Raw genomic sequence first — 18,708 nt, 5'->3', positions numbered from 1 at the left:
CTAGTTTTTTAACATATTCAGTAAGACAGCAAAAAAGGCTGAGTTCCAATTCCAATACAAAAGTGTATCATACCCTGTAGATAAGGCAAATAACCTAAAGTTTTCTAAGCAAATAAAAGCACAAAAATCAAGACAACACTCACTTCTTGTACATCTTCACATTTATACTTGTATAGAGTTACCATTTTAAGAGAAGGGGTTTGACTGCTTTATTTTTCAGCCCAACTGTCCTACTTATAGTTAGTATCTGGAAGGAGGACATTTTCCGACTAAAAATACTTCACATAAAGAGTCCAGAGAGGGAAAGGACAGAAAACAAGACCCAGATCTTGACAGAGGATGAACAGTAACACTAGCAAACTCTATGTAATAGAGGAGATTCAGCACTGTTTATCCCTCTCCGCCTAATTGGTTAGGAACTTTAATAAATAGATGAACACAACAACTTTTTATCACTACTACTTGTCTAACTGAGAATTCTAGCCCACATTTTTATGTCCACGAACTACATTTACACCAGCATCATTTTGCTGGAACAGCTATAGCTGTATAATATATAAGGAGCATTGTCAACGTGCTCCTAAGCACGGAGTAGGCTTAGGAGCTGTATCAGTACAGCTATATTTTTACCAGAGTACCTCACTCAAGTACACTGCCTTATTTATGGGAAAATAACTTTGATGATGGAAAGTATAGCTTTAACAACTATGGCAATGTAGAAGAGCTGACATTAATTTCTTCACAGAGAATTTTCCCCTCACTCATGAAAACACTGAGGAGTAAAGGTTCTTTTTGTATTAAAGGCACACTGGCAGTTTCCTGGAATCTGTAGGTACAGAAATTTTAATAGAAGCTTCCCCTGGACATCTTATAATTAAGCAACACAAGCAATGTATGTAAAAATCTGAAGTAGTATAATATGAGAATGGCTACTTTATGCTAAATTGTATTTGTAATACTTAAGATGCTTGTTTTCTCTTACAAAACCTGTATTTTAAAAAATACAGTCCAAGAAACATTTCACATAGGGAAAAGAAATCTAGTGCTCTGTCTTAACAACAGCACATTTACAGCATGAAAAGTCTACAGTGGCATTAAGAAAGCAATGCAGTAAAGTAGGAGATTCACTCTTGCTTCCACTTGAGGCTAATTACTAAAATCCATGACAACTTAGCCATGAAGAAAACCACTGAAGAGCAGAAGTCGCCAACATCCTAAACTACTTCAAATCCTTTATGTACACAGAGGCATATTGAAAGTACTCCAGAGCAGTTTATTTAAGCTAGTTTCATTCTCTTAAACTAACTTACATGGCAGCCTGCTGTAAGTTAAGATTTTTGAACTAATACTTCATATTTTATCCTGTACCCTACAAAATATAACTACCTATATGTATGTAATAATTTGTTACAGTAAAGTCAAACAATCATCCACTCTCTATTTTTGACAATGAAATTGTCTACTTTTGTTTTTTTCCATTAAAAAACAGTGTTTTACCTGAGCGAGATGGAAACTGGGAGGGAGTTGGTAAAGCAATATTAGGAACTGAAAGAGTAAACACTTCTGCTGGAGACTGAACTGATGGAGTATCTTCTGCTGGAGGTGTAAAATCTATTTCATCATCAAAGTTATCTTCAAATTCCTGAAAAAAGAAATCTTAGTAAACAAGCTGATCTTTGTCTTAAAATTAGTACTAATACATTTCTTTCAGTTTGAATGAGCAATGTGAAGGAGGCTTAGCTATTTTTCAAGAACAGTAACAAATTTTGTTTTCTAATCCTTAGTTTCAACTCATTATTGATTAGAAGAGCTTAAAATATCAAGTACTGCTTTCAATAAAAACAGGTGGCTTGCTGTTTTGTTAGGGTTTGTTGGGGGGAGAGGGTTTGGCTGGTTGGTGCCTTTGGGGTTTTTTTGTGTGTTTTGTTTTGGGTGTTGTTTATTTTTCACTTTACATACTATCACTGGCTTTGAAGGAATTAACATCCACTGCCCAGGCCAAATCTTCTCCATTTAGAAATGAGAGTGAAACTCAGTTTTAGGAACACCAACAACTGATGTTCCAAAAGTAACTGCTTCTCTGATGATAGTATTTTCTCAAGGGTTTTGCTACAGAGGATATGTATCTTCACTATTCTTATTCAAAAGGAGTGTCTTAAGCCCTGTCAGCAGACTAAAACAGACAAAAGAATACAAAGAACAACAACAAAAAGGTTCTTCAAAGCTGAATTGTCACAAGGGTATACTTTCACTGCTGATCCCGAGGGCCTGTAATGACTTTGAACAGACATTAAAGTTCCTTACTGCAGCATGGTCCAAGTACTGAAAATAAATGGTTGCAGCAAGACTCTGCAGCATGTAGAAATACAGTTACTGGCTATTTCAGAACAGAGAATGTACAGAGACACTGAAGTGTCGCTAACTGCAGTGCATTATCACAAATCATCAAGGAAGTATTCTGGGTATCAGAATGTCACTTGTATATATATTTGTAACTTCAGACGCTTACCTTGAAATCGATCTCAGGGTCTTTACAGCAGGAAGCACAGTTTGCAAGCAATATTACCAGTACTACTAGAGCACATATAGACAGAATCACAAAAGATGAGGAAACTTCAGCTGTAGCTCCTTCTCCTAGAAATAAGCATGTATGTAGTGTTAAATAAATATGTTTAGCACTTTAAGAAGTTCCTTCAAAGCATATTGTCCATCTGCATTTATTTAAAAGACAGAGTCTGAATATTTAACTCTGTGGATATGATCAAAATAAGAGGAAACAGAACAGAAAGGACAGACTGGCAAAATACATCTATGTCCTACCACCTGCCTGCACCATTCTGGACTTACTTGATTCAAGCTAAGAGGCCACAGCCAACATGACAAACCAGAGTAGGTTATGAGCAGGGATAGTCCCAAGCCTCGGGATTCTGTTTAACTCGACAAATTTATACAGATATCTAAACACAAATACTAGAAATCTGGCCTTTTTGAAGACATTTCCGATGAGCTAACACATCTGTCCTGAGAGAAAAGGCAGCTAGAAGAAATCTTCACTTAAACTGTGTACAAGTTGAAAATACGTTACTATAAAGCAATACTGTCTCTTTCAATAAATGCATTCATGACAGTCTGCCAAATATACAAGTTGCTTTCACAGATGGAATGGATCTAATCAGCTCCAGCCCGATTTCTGCTTGTGATTCATTAGGTGATTTGTCTCCATTTCAACAATTTTAGACATGATCCCTAACCATACTGCAAACACACTTCCAATTAACTAAATATATAAACAATCTACAACACATTTGTGATTAAGCCAGGTTATTATTACTCACAGAGGATCAAAATCAAGTGGCATTTTATAAAAAACTTAACTCTTTGCTAAGGGAATTGAACCTATTTTTATCCCTATTTTCATCTTAAATAGATAACAAAGATATATAGCTCTCTGGGAGACCACAGCACACATCTTGGGGGTTTGTTTTTTAATGATACTGCCACAGGGACTGGAAGAGTAGTTGGACCATATCTGACTAAAATATATTTAGATATGACATCAGTATCAAAGTTTAACACTGTCAGGTGACTTGGAACAATTGGATTTTATGGGAACATCTGAGTATCAATGGGAATCTTTGGCAGCAAACTACAGTGTAAATGTAGCCTCAGAAATAAAGAAAATGAGAAGCTGATCACTAGTTAAGGGACACACAAACATGGCCATGTAACTCTTAAACCTTCCAAAAGCTACAAAATTTAAAAGATTTCCAGAAAAAGCTACAGCTTTTCATCATGTTTCACAGTACAATTACAGAACATTTAATTACATGTAAAGAGTAAATTGCCATAATCAAAATACTGCTTTAAAGAGTGTTAACATACTTCTGGAAGATTGCATATTTTCTCTACAACTAGGAATATTATCCATACAACTATAAAAATTAGCCAAAAAGAAAGTTTCTCAAAACAACTGGTGCTGTTTCTAGTTTCCACAATAGCTTTGGCATTCCAGCCTCATTAGAGAACATGAACACTGTCTGCAGACACTATGTATTGTTCAAACACAGATCAACCACAATATGGGGCCACTTGCCTCCTTTTAGTCAAAATTATGGTAAGAAGGAAAAAGATCTCTGAAGACAGGTCTCAACAGAACAATTTATGTTCGTTTAACTCAAGTCTTCTACATAACACCCATGTGTTTTTCCATTTGTAAGCATCAACAAGAAAAAGGGGAAAGGTAACAGCTGATTCACAGAATCACAGAATCACAGAATCCCAAGGGTTGGAAGGGACCTAAAAAGATCATCTAGTCCAACCCCCCTGCAAGAGCAGGGTAACCTACAGTACATCACACAGGAACTTGTCCAGGCGGGCCCTGAATATCTCCAGTGTAGGAGACTCCACAACCCCCCTGGGCAACCTGTTCCAGTGCTCTGTCACTCTTACAGTAAAGAAGTTCTTCCTGATTCATGATTACTTCTTTCAGATGTTCAGTAGCAAAATAGACTGAAGATTACCTAAACCACAAATAGAAGCATTGGGTGAAGTCATTAGCTAAATTACTGTAACAAACACAGAGGTAACATGGCTTTGGATAAAATTTAAGGGATTCCCTTTGAACTTCTAAACCACGTCACGGAAGGTAGCTTTACTGCAAAAAAGTAAACAGATTTATGTTACCAGGTATCACTGATTAGAAGTATTATTTTAAAGACATTTCTCTAAAACCATTCCACCTAATTTCTAAACAATTTCCTCACTCTCACCACCAACTCTACTGAAATGAGCACAGACTATCTACTGAACAGACACAGACTTTCCCCCACTATCACCACCTGGGAACACATCACCACAGTTACAATATATATTCCTCCCAGTAGAAGATCAAGACTTCTGAACCCTCCAGAATGCTTCATCCAGTGTACCAGATGCCTCTGGGACAGGTAGGCAAAAGTAAATCTCTATATGAACTCTGACACCAAGGGCACATTTTCTTATTCAGAGAACACATTACTAGTATGTCTTAAGACACTACTATTCAAAGACTAACTTCAGAGCAGATCCTTAAGAGGGAATTATTAAGCATCTCAGCTGTCATGTGTATACAACACTAAAAAAGCTATCAAACTTTTATTTTGGGTTTATGGTACACTATAACATCTCCTTTTGGAAGCCCACATGGCTAACATGCATTTTACAGTGTCTTCTGTTCCCCACAGGAGATTAGCATTATCACTTCTCATTAGCATCCTCCCCTGCTCCAAATACCATATCTTCTTCCAGATGGTCTTTTTGATCAGCCTCTACTGAAACTTAGGAGCAATTATTCAAATCTGCTCTACCACTTTCAATTTTACTGCTTCTTTTACAGACCTCACAAAGGGCTTACGCACTCTGAAGCACATCTATAGTAATTGTATTAGCTGTACCAGTACAGTATGCTACCTCTACCTACAGACTTCTCACTCATGCCCTTAAGACTATCACAGCTACAACAGCGCGACCATGATATGTGTTCACATAAATATTATCATAGTTACTCCAACTCAGGATACCACTTTTGACCTCCCTGTAGTTACAAGTTATCACAGCAAATCCAACTAGGAGGATTCAGGCTGCTGGTGGTCCTATACCAGCCTTCTAGTTAATTTAACTCAAAATTAAACATAATGAACACTAACAATCATAAGCTATATTCACTGTACATGTTAGATACACTGCACATGTATTGAGTTACTTCATATGAAAGAGACAACATCTTTTGGTTGGCATTCCTTCTGTAAAGAAAACCTGCACATTTATCAAGCCTAAAATCTAAGTGTTTTAGGCAAACTGGTGTTTGACAAATCCCTTTATTTAACCATCCCCTTTAGGTGTCCTGGAACGAATACAGAAACAAAAAAAAATACTGCTGCTCTTCACTATATTACTTCCTAATCTCATGGACCTTTTATAATTCCCAACAAAAAAAACTGTGTGAACTAACAGCGATTAATTGGAGAAAGTAATGAAGTAAAAACAGGGGGTGGGAATAAAGATCCCCTTTGAAAAGACAACTAACCATTTACAGTTCATTAAGAAGATGGAAGTCATCTGAACTTCCAGAAACACAAGGCAAATTTCACATACAAAGTTATAAAAAGATGCTTTAATACAAGAAAAACACCAATTATCATGGGCAAGTTCCTGCAACACTTACAGAAGAGCATTTCAGATGACTCACACAAGAGCTACTTAATAAGAATTACAGAATCCAGCTCCACTTGGATAAAATTTCCAGTCTCTCACATAGTCATTAATAACTGATATTTATTTTAATCTGCACTTTATTTAAAGAAAAATGCAAAGTATAAAATGATGGCAACCTGTAACTGGGCTAAGATTTATTATAACTGAAGTTATTTTAATAGCCTGAATAAATATTCAGTGATGGAAGTCCCTGATTAAGTAATGGAACTGGTGTTTGACAAAGTGCTGAAAAATCTGCCGCAGTACAACAACCTCTTTTACATTTTTCAACTATTTCTATCCAATGATTAATTCACTGGAGCTTAGTAAAATGACTTGGAACTGAAAAAGTAGAAGATGGTTAATACTCCCTTCTGTTTGTAAATTGTCAAAGTATGAAGGAACAATAGCTATTTATTGTAAGATTCTGACCAAAGGAGCAATCAGAAATAAATCCATTCAGTTAAATACAGAGGACCATTTTATATAGTCAGTACAGAAACGTTTCCTTTAACTAAAAGAATTGTTAAAATACATTGTAAATTTAATTCATTTTAATATAAACCTGGATAAAATCCAATAAATACCACTCACAATTTCATAATGAACACAGAAGAATCTTAACAGAATAGATTATAAAAGAGGAGAACTTACTAAATTTACCCAACATATCATCTCAGTTTAAAAACCTACCATATTTAATGTAACCCTACGCAGTAACAACCTACTATGTCTTAATATCTATCCAGAACTCAGAATCTGTTCTTTAGGAAAAGAACTGCATAACAGATCCAAGAAAATACTAAATATAAAATGCCAACAAAATAAGGTTTCCTGTAGTTAAAATCAGTCTAGACTACTTTGGTCTGGTATATCCAGAACTACTGAAGCAGGAGGAAGAGGCCTGGATTATATCACTACTATATTAATCCAAAACAGGAGATGCAGTTTGTCTGTGTTACTATATGTGTTACTGCGAGGTTAACACAACAGAATGCTTTACAAAGATCTGTGCTAGTAAATGTTCCATCTCAAAATGGCATTTAGATAGTCCTAAATTATCAACACAGAAAATAAGGTCTATTTTCAAAGCCTCACAGTATTAAACATTGATTCTATGCTGTTATTTACCTACTTTTTAAGTAGTACATGGCATCACAAATAATTCAAAGCCCTGGCTGAGGTAGGTATTTAACAGCTATTGAAGCAGATTCTTCAACATCTCTGAACATGGCCATTTCATAAGCAAGTTTTACACTAAAGTCTAAATTTGAGCACAGCACATCTGATGTCAAACCCTGTACACATGCAAGTACATGAACATGCTCACTGAAAATGATGATAAATTATGCTGGCATTCTCAGGATCAAGTATAGGCATGAGAACATACACTTCAGTATGTATTAGAATGTTTTAAGGGGTGGAAAAATGTTGTTTCCATACAAAGCATATTCCAAAGCAACTTATATAGGTCAGGACTCTCTATATCTTCCTAAATTTCCTTCAGGTCTTTCTTCATAAGACAGATCAACTACCAAATGCAGTAACAAAGCAAATAAAACTTTGTTTCTCACTAGAACTGGTTTCCTTCTCTATCTATTTCCCAGTCTGCCCATAGTACTCTCAAATACCCACATCATCCACCTGTAGCATCCATTGCTACCACTAGATAGGATCAACAGACATGCCAGCTAGCCAAACGTTCATCCCCATTCACTTGCCAACCAACAGCCACCACTCAGCACAATAGAGGCCTTCCTGTCCATAGGAGGGATGACAGACTTCCTTTCCTTCTTCCAGACCATGATGCTTTAACTCTGACTCTGTCAAATTTGGTTCAATATGATTAATAATTCTTTAAGGTCTCAGCCTTCAAGAAACAGGGCTAAAAACCTCATACCACGCAGTCCTAAGCTTGGGGGAAAAAAGTGTACATGACAGACATTATCGAGTACACTAATGAAAGACATCCACTACTGTGATAAAGGCAGTGCCAGGCCCAGATAAATTAAGCATTATCAGGGCACAGTGAACTGCAAGGGAGCATCTGATTTTAAGCTTTCAGCACAGTAGTTGCTATGCAACAACAGTCCCACTGCATAAGCAAGAGCTTCTTTTCTTTCAAGAGCAGCTATTTAAATGGCAGTTCTGCACTAATAGCTATAACGATTTCCAGCGCAAACCTAACATGACAGCAGTCATTTAAACTGTCTCTTGGACAGCCTGAAATTACATGATCATGAACTGAGATGCTACTTTCTGACACTAAGTCAGAACAGGGCAGCCTTTAAAATACCAATGAATGACCAAATCTAACTTCGCTCCATAGTTACTTTCATGGCATGTTTCGTAAACTTGATCAATTTACTTATCTGTGTTTAAAGGATATTAATGTAACCGGGTTAAAAAAGTGTAATATCACCCTAATTTACAGTGGTTTTAATAAACAAGACTCCTAAAAGGTATCCTGACGTTCCTAAGTAATGCTGTCATTCTCCTTATGCTAGCAACTGCTGAGTGTTCTCGACTCCTACCCAGTTCTTCACAATTCAGGTTCAGATCATCACCTCTTTCTCACAAAGGGCTTCTCCTGCATTTATTTACTCCCTGAAATCTTCAGAGGTTTGCTATTAGCATGCACAAAACCAGTACAGATACAACAAGGCCTATAAATTCTAAATGCCTACAAGTAACAGGTGGAATACTAAAACAAACGCCTATCCAAAACAATTTTAGACACATCTAAATGTGTTATGTCCAATTTGTATGAGAAGGTGAAGCACTACATGCATTGCAGCTCCTGTATTTAAAAAAACAAAACAAACATCAAATCACATTCCATTAGTTCCTGCATTCCTGTAATCTCAATTTTTTCCTGCTATGTTCCATTTAACAACTGAGCCAAAACCCCAGCAGTTTTGAGACTAAGTTTCAGCAGAAATGTATGCAGTACCATCATTTAGTTGTGCAATGCTGTATTACAGTAGGCTTTAAAATACTGTACTGGAGCCACATCCAAATCACCATCAACCTTCAAGTAAGATACAACACAAGCAATCAAAAACTCAACACAAGTTTTGAAGGCATGTTATTTGCACTTCAGAGATTCCTCTGGGAGGAAAAAAGAGCAGAAGAGAGACTTTTAGGATGAGAGGCATTCCAAATTCCAATCATCCCTTTGATTTGAATGACCATTACCAGCACAACAGGAAGAAACACTCCCAAGATCTCAGATGACTTCCTTTGACTTTGTGTCCTCAGTGCAATGCCAGCACCTTAATGAAATCTAAAACTGTTTCCATACATACAAAGTAGTTCAAGCAAAGACTGGAAATGTTCTTACACTGGGCAAATCCCTAAGAACAGACATACATAATACTCCTTAACAAACTTCAATGAAGTTCTCTGTTTATACCCCAACTTTCCAGGTTTCAGATCTGTAGTATTTATTGCTGTTCAAAGAAAAATTAAATGTTTAAAAACTTAAAGCAATAAAAATAATCTGGAACTATTGAAAATTTTATTAAAGAGAGTTAGTCCAAAAGCCTGTCCTCTCATGACATTATTGCTACCCTTACATTGGATAATGCAAAGTTTACACAAATAGCAAAAGCAACCTTCAGTACAGACATTACAAATATATCTTTATGCAAAAGCACTTTATCACCTGACTTTGTTTCCCCTTCTTCCTTACAAGTGTGGAAAATCTTAATTCCTACCTTGGGTTTAAAAAAAAAAAAAAGCAACCTCTTAAGTACTTAAAATTACAGCTGCCCAAGTTACTTGTAGATAATAACATTTCACCCCTATACTCAACTTGCCCATCACAATCCCCATCACACCCCAGAACTCTATTATTTAAGTCCATCATGGGGAGGTGGGTGGGATGGAAGGCCAATACATGTGCACAGGACAATTCTTCTGAAAACCCACCAGCTTTTCTTCCCTACAAGAGTTAATCCTCAGCAGTAAGGGTAACTAAGACAGCAAGTGACAATTTCCTACAGAGATTTTCCCCCATGAAGCAATAAAAAAATCCCTTGACACGTTCCTCCAACCCACCTCATGTTCTGGATATAGCTCTACAGTGACAATAGCCAATTCCATAGTTAAACATTTTTTGTGGACATGCGACCCCAAAACCATTCCTGCCCTATGCAATTTCCAAGAAGTAACCTTAGCTAATTCCTATCACAACTGGATGTGTAACTCTACGTCAAGAATTTTTAGTAAATTATCTCAATCCACCCATTTGTCCTTAAAGAGTAAAGTCTGTTAAAGAAGCCTGTCCTGCAACCTAGCCAACACTTTTCCAAACTATTTTATCCCATGCTCCCCCTCATTACTTTACAGGGTGCTTCAAATGAGCTTCTACAGCCACTTAAGTCCACTTTGTACATAAAGGTGGCACAGGTTACATATCCTGAGGCAAGAATATCTGGGGCAATGCTGGATTCTCATGTAGTACAGCACCCTCAGAACACCACAGCTCGAATCCTCACTTTTAATGAAAGCTTGTCCTGGCCTGAGCATTGGCTGAATAGCAAGTAACTAGTAAAAGTGTGAGCTGGGGTTAGCTTCACATTTCTGTCCCTATTCTATTACACTACAAGTCTTCCCAGTAATGTCAAAGAATTACTCACACAACAGCATACTTCTCAATTTTAATAAGGACTAAATATAGGCTAGTACTTCGAGTGTTTATAGAGTGAGATCTGTTTGAAGTTTCAGTGTTAGAATCTGATGTTTGCACAAAGACATCTTAAGACAAGGTAAAAAATATACATGTTAAATAATTATGTACCCTAGGCCTTCATGGCAGTGTTTCTGGAAAATCTAGGTGGCACTATCATCTTGCAAAGGTACTATCTGATTGTTAAGACTCTGTGTGTGTATACATACATAGATACATATAAAAAAATCCTACTGAGCATACTTTATACTATATTGCTAGATGTTGGTTTTGACAACTAATCCCTGCCCAAGTACAGTATTTTTCATCTGCTATACCATTTCTCCAACAGTGAGGCACTGGAGTTGTAGATGTTTCTAAAACAGGGTAGACAGACCACAGTCATTTAAAGCAGCACAAAGAGATTACACACAACCTTCATATGATGGGATTTTCTAGAATCTTGATTTTACAGTAGATGCATTTCCAACTACGATCAACTAAGTTAAGAAATGTGGGAAAGAAAGAAGCAGCATTTTGCCAAAAGAGCTTATGCAGCTCTATGTCTCATCCCTATTCACAGCTGAAGGATCCCTAGGAAGGACAGACCATAGAACGAATGACTGATTTTGGAAAACTGGATCTGTTCTACAGGCTGATAGCTTAAAAGCAAGCACTCAGAAGTCTACTATTAAGCTCCTTCTATACTTCTTTGCCAACAAAGAAGTGTCAGAGTGCAATGATAGTCTCTAAAAATGTCGTTACTCAGGTCACTGCAGTGATGCTTCCTTACCACTAAGAAAGCTTCTGTAACTCTAGTAGTGTTGGACACAGTGTTACTTTGTACCAGCTTTTCATACTTAAAATCCATCAGAAGACAATTCACTGACATACCTTATTTCACACCATCATCTTGCCTAAGCTACATGCGGCACAACACCTTGCTACAGGCTGTGCTTCAACTACACATCTAGGCTGAAACAGCTATACTGATACATTCTGTAAATTTCTGATTATAAAAGCATCTACAAAATATTTCTATCACTGATGCTGCTCAAGACCTTTTAATCACAGCAGTACAATGAAAACAGAGAGCTTATTGAGCACGAACTTATTTATTGCTCTGAATATACAGCTTATTCAGAGCAATAAATGCACTGAAGCTATCGCAAACTGTATCCAGACCTATATCAAGTTCCAGATAGATGCACACACCAAATAGAAAGGCAGATCCAAAATGAAATCTAAGCAAGACTTCAGTGCTCCATGTGCTGTCCTGCTACTGCAGGTGTTAGGACCTAAGCAGAGAACTATGCTTTCTGCAGCCTCTGGCATTACTGTGACCGAGGGTCCCTTTATCCTGTGCAGGTAAATGACACGTGGATGGTGACTGAAACCAGACTACAGCACACGTCAGAAAAATCACTTCTGTTCAAATTTGCCTGGCAGTTGTTTAGTAGCCCTCAAAAATTTAACTTTATCTTCTGTGATTTTCAAACAGAATGCTGGATCTCACTACGTAACTAACTGCTTTTTTTCATACAGTGGGGCAAAACCAGCTCTAACTAGCCCTTTGAAACCAGTGACCTGTGCCTGACAGCATACCTTTGGCAGTCTCTGATCAGTGCTATCCTACCACGTTGCAATGATATCTGAGGAATTATTAAATACACCCAAGCATTCAAGATGTGAGAAATAACCTCAGGAAGTGACCTCCTCCTGTAAGGACTGCTTTAGTTGTAGCGAAATCCAGACACTTTACAGCCAAAGGCAGAGAGAGAAAGTAGATCAAACCTGTGAACAAAGCCTTGCGTGGAACATCCCTGCAGGCCAAGGAGTCAGGGTTGGCTTCTTACCTCAGTCACAAACTCTCAGATAGAAACTAAAGATAAAAGACAACTTAGCAGCTCAAGCTCTACAATTATTAAGCATCTGGGACAGAAGCTAGAAAAAGAAATACAGTGAGAAGTAAACAAGTTTAGTGCTTGAAAGGGGGAGGAAAGACAGACCACTCCCAATAAAAGTATATAACACAAATTAAAGTCCCCATTTTACAAGCAAGATTTTTCATAATTTCAAGTGATCTGAGTCACTAACTTGCATATCCTTAGAAAATCGCTTTCCTTAGTTTGTGCAAGTGTCACAGACATTTTGCATTGTACCAAACCACAAGCCACAACCACAATTGGGCTCCAGTCTGACACAATTTCAAGGGAAACACCAAGCCAAAGCAACCCAAAAGCAACAATTTTCCCAAGAGTATATATATGCTGCAGAACTCCTCTTAACATTTAAGTGATTTAATCTCAAAGTTTTAACTTGTCACCTATGGCCAGTTGATTTCACTAGATACAAATGTGTGAACATGTATATATTCCAGATGTATGCCTCTGGATGCTACACACCAATCTCTAAGCATCTTTTCTAAGCTCATCAGCAAGGACTCACTGCTATGACATTCAGCCCCAAGACTGAGTTTCTCTGCACAAACCAGGGAAGCACCAGCCCAGGCGCCTCAATTCAACTGAAAAGACTACATAATTCATCACAAACATGAAATTGAACACACCTACCAAAAATGCTGCTACCTATTCAAGTTTTACAGGAAAATAAGATCATTTTTGATTCCCTGTTACTTTGTATTTGCACGGACTTCACAGAGCACAGAGATGATATAAATACTTTGTCATCATATACATACCCTTGATTCAGATTCTTAGTTTTCTTGGAGAAGCAGATGAATTAAGGTCACGTATGGAAATCCATATCAGAAGAACAGAAAGAGAGACTGAATGTAAATGTAAAGCTTTAGCACAGTAAAGTAGACCTGTCAGATTATAATGCACTAAGTTTGGCTACTAAATACTGCTGTTAAAGAGTAGCTGCCAAACGCCCTTACTTCGACCACACTGTACTAGAAATGGAAGTCATCTTTGTATGATACATTCAGGTGAAATCACCAAAACACTACAGACCCAAAACAACTACAGACCATCATTATACGAACTCCTTTACAGCACACTTGTCTGCAGCCCTCACCTCCAGTATAAAGTGAAACCTTCAAATTTAGCATTATCACAGTTAATATCAGTATCTTCCTTTTCCACTCACAGAATAAACTAAATCCAAGCTGGCCAAAGTATTTTTAGCTAGTAGCATCTTCAGCATTTTGTTTTTCCCATTTCCTACAATAATTGCCATGAACCCTACCAGGGGAACAGTTACAGCCCTATTTCCTTTACCTCCTTTCCTTAGTGTTGAAAAGAAAAAAATTAAATGAGTTTAGAAATATAACCTCAAATCCAGAAGATTACTATAGACCACATCATCAATGCACAGCTTCATATGCTAACACTATGAAGCCATACTTAAAAGAGCAGCATCATTCTTCCTGATCAAGGCCCTGGGAACTCAACAGCTCCCCAGCCATAGTGTGGCACACCTCCGAGCAAGTCGACAAAATTGGGCATTTTTGAACAATGAATCTAATCTAGTCTTGCTAGAACCTGTCCATTACCACTTCCTGCTTTCCAGCTTCCTCCCCCAAAAAAAGGATAATTTATTATGGGTATATTCCACAAACTATTCTGTAAAGTTCACTACAACTATGGACACCTTCCTCTTTTTCTGTGGATTCCCACTTTTCCTGTAACAAGCTCAGGGCAACATAAATCAAAATGCGGTTGTCAAACAAACTTTTTGACAAAAAACAAAGGGTGTTAAAGCAGCAACCTTTTTTGTTAGTTACAGAACTGTGCGATCTGAAACAATTCTGAAACAAGTTGCTAATTATTTAATGAAAAGTTCATTAAATTCTTCACAAGTTCACAACTTGTATGTATCAGAATGAGTATTATGGTGAACTATAATGACTGCTACAGCCCAGAATGTAGACCATCAGTGACTGCCAGTCCCAGGACAGGAAATAAAAACAACCTGCCTTGGGATACATGGGAGAGGAATTCACAATATGGCTGAAGTTGTTTTTAAACACAACTCAGGATTCCTAACCCAACAAAACAAAGTCACAGGTTTGTCTTCTCATTATAAAACACACATAGTGTGAGCAAGAAGGTTCAAGAAAACAGTCTCACTGCCATCCACTGGTGAGCTATTCAAAGGAAAGGAAAGAAAAACAAAGTCCTTGTACCTTTCTAACTGGTTCCTGTTGTTGTGACAATACAGGACATACTACAGGACCAAGAATCTTGCACACAACCCCATGTGCACACATTATTTCATTCAGTAGGAAGTCTTCCCAGCAAAAGTAATGCCAGTGAAACTGGAAAAGGTTCCTCTTGAGGCCTTGAAGATTTATAGAATCATAGAATAGTTAGAGTTAGAAAGGACCTCAAGATCATCCAGTTCCAACCCCCATGCCATGGACAGGGACACCTCACACTAAACCATCCCACACAAGGCTTCATCCAACCTGGCCTTGAACACTGCCAGGGATGGAGCACTCACAACCTCCCTGGGCAACCGATTCCTGTGCCTCACCACCCTAACAGGAAAGAACTTCCTCCTTATCTCCAATCTAAACCTCCCCTGTTTAAGTTTTACCCCTTGTCCTGTCACTACAGTCCCTGATGAAGAGTCCCCCCCCCCGCATCCCTATAGGCCCCCTTCAGGTACTGAAAGGCTGCTATTAGGTCTCTACACAGCCTTCTCTTCTCCAGGCTGAACAGCCCCAACTTCCTCAGCCTGTCTTCATACGGGAGGTGCTCCAGTCCCCTGATCATCCTCATGGCCCTCCTCTGGACTTGTTCCAACAGTTCCATGTCCTTTTTATGTTGAGGACATCAGAACTGCACACAATACTCCAAGTCAATATCTGTCAATAAAATACTCCAAGGACACTGTTTCTTACCATATCGGCAAAGATACAGTAGAAAGCAGCAGTTTCATTTCCTGGAGTTAATTGGGTTTCTTTGGGTTATTTCAGGTAAAATCCCATGTATACATGCTTTGGCCTAGATTACAATCAAAACCAACATACAGAATTATGCTGTCTCATTAATGTCGTATGAGCCCAATATCAGAACATGATAAATACTTCTCTTAGCAGCACTGCACTGAGCATCCTTAATTCAGCCTTTAAAACAATCATTTAACCAGAGTCACGGAAGTTGTTTTGATCTCTCAGCTTTGCAAGGCCACACACCATAGTCCTGAGAGCAAACACTTGACAACTACCCTTAAACCTTTACACAGAAAAACTAACTGCATTTCCGAGAAATAGAGACCTCAAAAAGGCAGAAAAGACCTCCACACAGAACTGACTCTGCTGCCTTATCTCATGGCTTGAGAACAAGTTAATATAATTTGGATAAACTTCAAGTATTTCCTAAATGAACAAACTATCTTCTAGTCTCAAAGGAAACACAGACTTGATTGACAGGTTTCTTTCTTCAGAAAGTACTTTCTACAAAAGTAAGAAAGACTTCAAAGAAGGCTGATGGAGGGAGTAACTTATGAACAAATCAGAAATGTTCTTGGGAGTAAAAAAAAACAAGAAACAACTGAGAAAGAGGCACAGGTCCAAAAACAAAGGAAGCATGGGTTCCACTCCCAGTTTTGATACTTTGTGTGGAGCAGCAGCCAAATTACCTAATCTCTGTGCTTCAGATCTCTCCCTACCCTCTGCTCCTCCTCTTCCTTTGTGATCATACTGTCTATTTCAGCTGTTCAACTCTTCATGGCTAGAAATGGATCTAAGAACACATTTAAAACACACCCAACAAAACTGAGTCTCCATACAACATTATGTGAAATATCAAAAAATAAAAACACCTCAGAGATGGTTGTTACCTACCAGCACTAATAAACCTCTGACCAGTGACACATATGACTAACAGGATGTCTTTTTATTTTGTGCTTTCAAGACAAACAGGAAAATAAGCAAGAAAATAGAAGGAAGTTAGGGTTACCTACATAAGAGACAAATAAATGTGAACTACATTACTATTTAGAGAGACTGGGCCGGGGGGAAATCCGACTAATCTGACCGGAAAGGAGGGAAGCGCCGTCTGCCCTTAAGAGCCTCCTCCCAGGAACGGGAATCCCGGTGATTCACAGGGAAAAATAGGAAAAAGAAAAATCACGCCGAAGGTCTGTAAAGGCTAAAACGGTAGGCACTACAGAAGGAACGTATGCAGGTAAACACACAGAGAACAAGAACCTAGCTCAACCTAAAGAGACCGAGATACCTACAGCGGCATACCGCCCAATGCCACAAGCACCGGCCGTGACCTGCAGGCCGGCAGCCGCAGGCCGGTAGCCGCAGCCCGCTGCGCCGGGATCCCATCCACCCGCCGTGCCCTTCCCGAAGCCTCGGCTCGGGGTGAGCGCGGCGCGGGGCCCTGCCCGCAGCCCGGGGGAGGGACGGGGCTCTGAAGCCCGTAGTGCCCCCGCAGAAACCCCGCTCCGCCGCCGAGCCCCCAGAGCCTGCCCCAGCCAAAGGCACCCCGCGCCGAGGCCCCCGCCGCCCCCTCGCAGGCCCCACCGCGGAGCCCCCGCCCAGCCCCGCTCCCCCCACCGCCTCCCGCGCCTCACCTGCACCTGCTCGCGGAAGCGGAGCCGCCCCGCTGCTCCCTAAGAGAAGCGACAGCAGAAGGACGAGCCCGAGCGGGCGCCGGGGTCCGAGCGACAGCGGGCAGCGCCCCCGCCGCCCGGCACCCCCGCCGAGACCCCCGCGCTGCTGCATGCCCTCCGCTCCCGCCCCAAGGCGCGGCGCCGGATGAGGGGCTCGAGTGTCTCAGCGTCTCCGGCGAGCGCCCGCGGCAGCCGCTGCCCCCCGCCTTCGCGGTGCGGCCGCCCACGGCATCGGACCCGCCGCCCGCTCCCCTCACAGAGCACGACCAGCCCCTGCAGACGCTCCTGCCGCCGCCATCTTCCGGGCTACCTGACCGGGAGGGGCGGGACACGTTGCTGATTGACAGCCCAATGCGCCAATTAACCCGCGCCTGACGCTCCGGAGGCGGCATCGCTGGCTGGGACGGGGCTAATCGGTGACTGACAGACAGGTCAGCCAGTCGCTGCGCACAGGCAAGCGAGGGCTGCGGCGCGAGAACGGCGGGGCGCGTTTGCCAGCCAAGCCGCGCTCTGGGCGATGGCAGGGGGGCGGGGCTCCCCTCGGAGTGAAGGCGCGCTCCGCCAACCAGGTGACGGCGCGGTGCCGAGGGCGGGAGGAGGCGGAGTTTGGCCCCTCCATGCGCAAGATCGGCGGGGGTGTCGTGAACAGCGCCGCTTGGGGGGTGTGCTTGTCCGGAGCTCCGGCGTGACCGGGTCATGGGGGACCCTGCGGTAGACACAGGCCCTTCTGAAGCTAGAGGCCGGACGAGGAACCTCGAGAGAAGCAGTAGAAGGCAGAGCCTGGTTCCCTCAGAAGCCCCGGAGCGGGGCAGGCACATGGACACCTCTCCGCCGTGCTGTTTCTCAGACCAACTCAGCCGGTGTGCATGCGTTGTTCCTGCTCCTCTGCAAGAAGAGGGAGGTGATGAACCTCAAGTTAGACATAGAGATGGGCATAAACCACCCTCTGCAGCCTGTGCATTTCCAAGGCTGGAAATGACCTTATTAAATTAATGATACAAGCAGGATTCTGAAATAAAAGAGTATTCTGGTTGAGGTTTGTAATTCTACTGAATTCAGAGTACATGAAAATGAGGTGACAGTTTAAAACAGCATAAATGGAAGTGTTAATCCTAAGGAAGCATGGGGGGTTATATAATGAGGAAACAGGGAAATACCTTACACTTAATAAAGTAGATTTCCATTTTCCAAATAATTTAGCAAAAAAGGCT

At 40.4% G+C, this 18,708-nt stretch overlaps 1 protein-coding gene across 1 annotated transcript in view; it reads right to left on the bottom strand.

Moving 5' to 3' along the window:
* Nucleotides 1–17,807, bottom strand: part of LMTK2 (lemur tyrosine kinase 2) — a 43,267-nt gene extending 25,460 nt beyond the window's left edge. Inside the window, exons 1-3 of the mRNA XM_065684373.1 lie at nucleotides 17,459–17,807; nucleotides 2,510–2,634; nucleotides 1,498–1,642 (exon numbers count right to left, since the gene is read on the bottom strand). Coding sequence (XP_065540445.1) covers nucleotides 1,498–1,642; nucleotides 2,510–2,634; nucleotides 17,459–17,609 — 421 coding nt within the window. The 5' untranslated portion in view covers nucleotides 17,610–17,807. The remainder of the gene's footprint in view (nucleotides 1–1,497; nucleotides 1,643–2,509; nucleotides 2,635–17,458) is intronic.
* Nucleotides 17,808–18,708: the final 901 nt, after the last annotated feature.

Source organism: Lathamus discolor, chromosome 6, assembly GCF_037157495.1.
Source record: "Lathamus discolor isolate bLatDis1 chromosome 6, bLatDis1.hap1, whole genome shotgun sequence".
Lineage (NCBI taxonomy): Eukaryota > Metazoa > Chordata > Aves > Psittaciformes > Psittacidae > Lathamus > Lathamus discolor.
Note: the sequence above shows the minus strand (reverse complement) of the source record. Positions and strands in the feature narration are given on the sequence as shown.